The 6000-nt window shown below is 28.0% G+C and overlaps 1 protein-coding gene across 1 annotated transcript; it reads right to left on the reverse strand.

Moving 5' to 3' along the window:
• Positions 1-1284: 1284 nt before the first annotated feature.
• Positions 1285-5001, reverse strand: LOC111026380 (coiled-coil domain-containing protein 1). The gene is made up of 3 exons (XM_022304458.1): positions 4610-5001; positions 3281-4531; positions 1285-1463 (listed from the first exon to the last, which is right to left on the reverse strand). The coding sequence occupies exons 1-3, from the start codon at positions 4615-4617 to the stop codon at positions 1403-1405; spliced, it is 1320 nt and encodes a 439-aa protein (XP_022160150.1). The 5' UTR covers positions 4618-5001; the 3' UTR covers positions 1285-1402.
• Between the last annotated feature and the right edge of the window lie 999 nt (positions 5002-6000).

Here is a 6000-nt window from a genome sequence, read left to right on the forward strand (position 1 = left end):
TTAACACTTAACTTAGTTCCATTGATAGACAATTTTGGATTAACTTTTAACTTTTAACTAGATTTAGATTTTAATTTAACTTAACTTAACTTAGTTAAAAAATATTGTTAACTTGCACAGCCTTGGTCTTTTAGTTCATCTAAAATAATGACCTAATATAACCATTATTCCTTAACTAAAATTATTACAGTATTGCCAATAACTACGAGCTAACACCACTAACAGCAAAAATAATCTACAAAATGATATAACTATGTTTGTGTTTGTGTGCCATTATTCTTAATAGTTAATTTGTTATATTTTATTGCACTTTAATTTCCCAATGATATCATTTTTTATAAAGATTGTACATCAATAATGGTGATCAGTTTTTCGTTTCAAGCCGTTGCTCATCATCCTACCTTGTTGGCACGCCACTGAATAAAAAGTTGGTGTTTTTAGACTGTATACGTTTTTTTCTATTTTAATTTATATTAAGATATTTATAAAATAGTAAAGAAAATTTATTTTAATGCTCATTAGTAGGGCTGTCAACTTCAAGTACTCAAAAAAATCAAAATTTGTATGTACATACGCATTTAAAAATCAAATAATATGCACTTAAGATGTGCTCACTAAAAAATTATAATATCATATACTACTATATATATTTTACTTGAAAAATTAATTGCACGATAATCGACCAACAGTAAGCGATAAATGATGACAAGCTAAAGTTTACTTCCTACAATCCCACATAGCAATGATATCAGGCAGATAGTGAACTACCTAACTGATCGGATATTAGTATTAATATATTTATATTAAATATAGGCGAACATTCAGAAAATAATATTTTTATCTGTTGTATTATATTTAACATCAACATTTTCCAAATGTGTACCTATGTATGCTCTTAATCTGTCATATATACTCAAATATGCATTTACATGCGATAATGACAAAATAAGCAAAATAAAATTGTAAGTTTAACCTTCTTGTGTTAGGAAACATATTTATACATCACTCACATTGTTCTGTGACTCTTCTAGACAAATATTAAAAAACTTGAAGTCCTCAGTCCTACTTATTAGTAACACTAAAAATCTAAAATACCTAAAATTATGCCTTATAAAATTTTATATTTGAAATCCTTGATGCATATAAAACATTTATAACTAACTCTTTTATTTTATCTGTACATAATGTTTAAAAATAGCAAATACTAATATTATAAGTCCTTGTCATGACAAACTAAAAGTTAGTTCATGAATACATTAAGATCCTCATCAATGGGCAAAAGTATGCTGAATAACTCCAAGATTTATTTGTTTATTCATACACAAATTTGTTGAATGATAAAAATAAACAATTTATTTACAATATTATCATACAATAATTATATTGTAAATTTAGATACAAATTAGTTTTTAAGACGTCTTCCTTGTCTTATCCATTTTTCATACTTCCACTCACGATTGATACTGAAAAAAAATTAAATATTAATAAGTAATGCATGGTATTATGATGTATAAGTGTGGATAATATTTTATGTTAACTTCATGCATACACTGCATACATTCAATGGGAATAAAAAATATGGACAATTTGTGTAGCAAAAAAAGCATAAAAAAAGTTAATTGTAAACACTATATACTATGATTATGTTAGATATGATATCATATTTGAAGAATTTCAAATTGTATTTAACCATCTTTTGTACTATATTAAATATTAAGAGGACGTGATACCCGCATGTGTTATCTCCGTCTTACAAGTGCGTAACATAGCAAATTGTACACTCAGCAGAACACGTGTAGATCCGTTAATTTAAAAATTAGTGTGAATTGACCTCTTATAAAATCTAAAGGTAAGATTATTATCTAGGCAACCTCATAGGTTTTTTATTATATTTTAATTTTAACGCGAGTTATGAGTATTTTGAAATTATAAATTTTTTATACATCTTAAAATACTTATAAATCGCATTAAAATTAAAATATAATAAAAAACCTATGAGGTTGCCTAGATAATAATCTTACCTTTAGATTTTATAAGAGGTCAATTCGCACTAATTTTTAAATTAACGGACCTACACGTGTTCTGCTGAGTGTACAATTTGCTATGTTACGCACTTGTAAGACGGAGACAACCCATGCAGGTATCACGTCCTTTTAATAAGAAGTTATTAATTTACCAACAAAATTATATGCAACACAATATTATGATAATTTGTTTTGTTTGGTTATATTAATACTAAAGTTTATAGTTACAAATTTTAAGTTGATGAAGATATAAATTATGTAGATGGAAAATGTAATGAAAAAATTAAGTTTATTTTATTGAAGTAAGTGTTGTAGCAGTAAAAGTTGGGTGCTCACCGAGGTGTTTTCGAGTGTACTTGACACTTGTCGCTTGTTATACATAAAAAGGATAAATAATTTTGATTGGTTATGATTATAATCAAACAAACCATGCGCAATTATTAATTTATTCTAATGTATTTATATAGGTAGCAGTTTCTTGTTATATTCTGTAGCTATAATACCTTTCAATCTATTGTATGAGTATTTATAGAAGTTGAAAGGTTTAAAAAGTATATAGATACATTATGTATTGACTTGAGAGGACGTTACAACCACATGTGTTGTCTTCGTCTTGCAAATGTACAACATGGCAAAAACTGTTCTACTCGGATTGGAAGAACTCAGACCGCAGTGATAGTTAAGATTCCAAATTGATTACAATATAGTTGAGAACATTATCAATGACATATCATTTTTATTTGTTTGAAATCAATAATAAAAAAAAAGATTTCATTGTTTCAAAATGCATTATTTTTGTATTCTTCAAACTTGAATAACTAGGTAGTGTCCTCTTAAGCAAATTCATTTTTAAAAAATTGTATTCTTTAAATTTTAAAGAGAGATAGATGCAAATAAACATCAATTTTAAAGGGCATACAAATTTAGAATCTAGTAAGGTAGTTAAGGTACATTATAAAACTATACGGTCAATTCTTTTTGGAAATATGTATGAATAAATAAACTTAATGCTTTGAAACCTATCAAAATTGTATTAAAGAAATTATAAAAACATTAAAAACTACCATTAATATATAACGATATATTAATGGTAGTTTTTAATGTATAAAAAATAAATTGATATTTCACTGTATTAAAAGTTTAAATATAAATCATCAGTGCTATTGATATTGTATACTAGTTCTACTTTAAAAATATAAACCTAAAAATATACAACTCCTTATTTTTAATTTTCATTGTTTTCATATTTAACTAACCGGCATTGGTGTCCACATTTGTTTGACAAGCACGATTCGCAGGGCCAAAAGCACCCAACACATTCTTCATCATTGCAATCACAAGTTCCATAATTGTTGACTCCTTCAACTTGAGATACACAAATTACATCGTCGTCGTTATCTTCAGTTAAATCACAAATTTCAATGACGTCGGTATCATCAGTTGTTAAATCATACATTTCACTGTCAGAGTTATCAAGTGTTAAATCATACGTTTCATGGATTTCAGTTGATAATTCATCAGTTTCACTGTCAGCATTATCAAGTGTTAAATCATACATTTCAGTGTCAGGGTTTTCAGCTTGTAATTCATCAGTTTCACTGTCAGGATTATCAAGTGTTAAATCATACATTTCAATGTCAGAGTCTTCATTTTCTAATTCAATAATTTCATTGTTAGGGTCTTCAGTTTCTAAATCACGAATTTTACTGTCAATGTTTTTAATATCTAAATCACACATTTCAGTGTCAGAGTTTTCAGATTCTAAATCACAAATTTCAGTGTCGGAGATTTCAATTCGTGATTCATCAATTTCATCGTTGGGTTTCTCAATTTGTAATTCACAAATTTCATTGTTAGGGTCTTCAGTTTCTAAATCACAAATTTTACTGTTAATGTTTTTAATTTCTAAATCACACATTTCAGTGTCAGAGTTTTCAGTTTCTAAATCACAAATTTCAGTGTCAGAGATTTCAATTTGTGATTCACCATTTCCATCGTTGGGTTTCTCAATTTGTAATTCACAAATTTTGTTGACCGGGTTTTCAATTTGTAATTCACAAATTTCATTGTTAGGGTCTTCAGTTTCTAAATCACAAATTTTACTGTTAATGTTTTTAATTTCTAAATTACACATTTCAGTGTCAGAGTTTTCAGTTTCTAAATCACAAATTTCAGTGTCAGAGATTTCAATTTGTGATTCACCAATTCTATCGTTGGGTTTCTCAATTTGTAATTCACAAATTTCACTGTTAGATTTTTCAATTTGCAATTCACCAATTTCATTGTTGGGTTTTTCAATTTGTAATTCACAAACTTCATCGCTGGGTTTTTCAATTTGTAATTCACTAATTTCATCATTGGGTTTTTCAATTTGTAATTCGCCAATTTCATTGATGGGTTTTTCAATTTGTAATTCACAAACTTCATCGCTGGGTTTTTCAATTTGTAATTCACTAATTTCATTGTTGGGTTTTTCAATTTGTAATTCATCCATAGCTTCTTCAGTTCTAAAATTGAAATATTAAAAGGTTAACGACAAATAATTGTACCAGGTCAAAAACTAGAACAAAATTTAATATGCTCACGTATCCATTTAAACTACACACAAACTACTAGTTCAATTATTTAGTTAATTGCAGCAGATGAGTGTCTATACAAATCTGAATCAGGTATGTTATTCAAAGTGGTCCGGGACACTGAATTAACAAATTACTTCTTTACAAACACAGTTTAGCTTAAGGTATACATCATATTAAAAACACGACGTAAAGAAGATCTTCTTCTTAGTTCTATGGCTCTCAATATAGTACCTAAATTGTAATTATAAATCTTAAATATTATCATTGATTTAATTATAACACTGAATCAGAATAGATAGATTCTAAAATTATTTTAATTTTCAATCACGGAGACACGGACTTTACGAAAACTGTAAAATACTTCGATACTATTTTTCATGATATTGTAGAAACTTAATGACAAGCCACGGACACCGCTGATAATAAATATTATCTAAGTTATCATAATATGTATTATCTGTATCCACGACAGTGTGACCAACTACAACATCCATCTATAGCACAGATATCACAATAATCAAGATTTAAGATGGATCAGTCCCGTATAATTTATGCGTAATAATATGCGATCTACTATCGGACGAAGCGCATGACGGGATAAATTAATTTTGACATAAACAAAACTCGAGAGGATCTCAATAGCAACGAGACCTCTTTTTTTTGACCTGGTTACCATAGCTAGCCAGTAGCTGTTGAGTATTGATACAGTCTCCTTACTGTCGTAAGTTTGTTGGAAACTTACCCGGCACTCCATTTTTGCCAATTTTTTTCGTTTTAAGTTTTGAACATAACTCTGTAGTTAAGCATCCAGAAAATGATTGTGAAGTCAAAATTGTTCGGTCGAACTAAGTCTTGGAGTTATCTTCCTGGTATTAAAAAACAATTTTCCTTTCCACTTAACAGCTGTATTATTTATAAGCAAGATCAATGTTTGACTTGCCATATTATTATGCAATGAACTCATGCGAGTTTGACTCCTTTCAGCCGTTTCCAGTCACAGAACATGGTTATATAAAAAAACAGTTATTTTTCTGAACATCTCAACGTATCACCACCTTTATAAATTTTAAATAAGCGATTCAACTTACTTACCTGTTTAATCAGTGACACAACTAGGGCTGGGATTTTAATTCCTGAAAATCTAAAAGATATGCAAAAATGGCTTGAAAAACAAAAAATATATTGTATAAACGACTGAATCTATTAATAAGAGCTCAAATTTTAAGAAATATACAAGTATATTTATATTTTTTAAATAGTATTTTACACATTAAGTACTAGCAATAGTATAAGTATAAATGTTTTCATAAATTATCTCTGAAAAATGTTGTTGTATACAGTGAATCATTTTTGCAGCAGTAACTTTCATGTATATTTTACAGTACAACACAAATCCA

Source organism: Myzus persicae, unplaced genomic scaffold (assembly GCF_001856785.1).
Source record: "Myzus persicae strain clone G006 unplaced genomic scaffold, MPER_G0061.0, whole genome shotgun sequence".
Taxonomy (NCBI): domain Eukaryota; kingdom Metazoa; phylum Arthropoda; class Insecta; order Hemiptera; family Aphididae; genus Myzus; species Myzus persicae.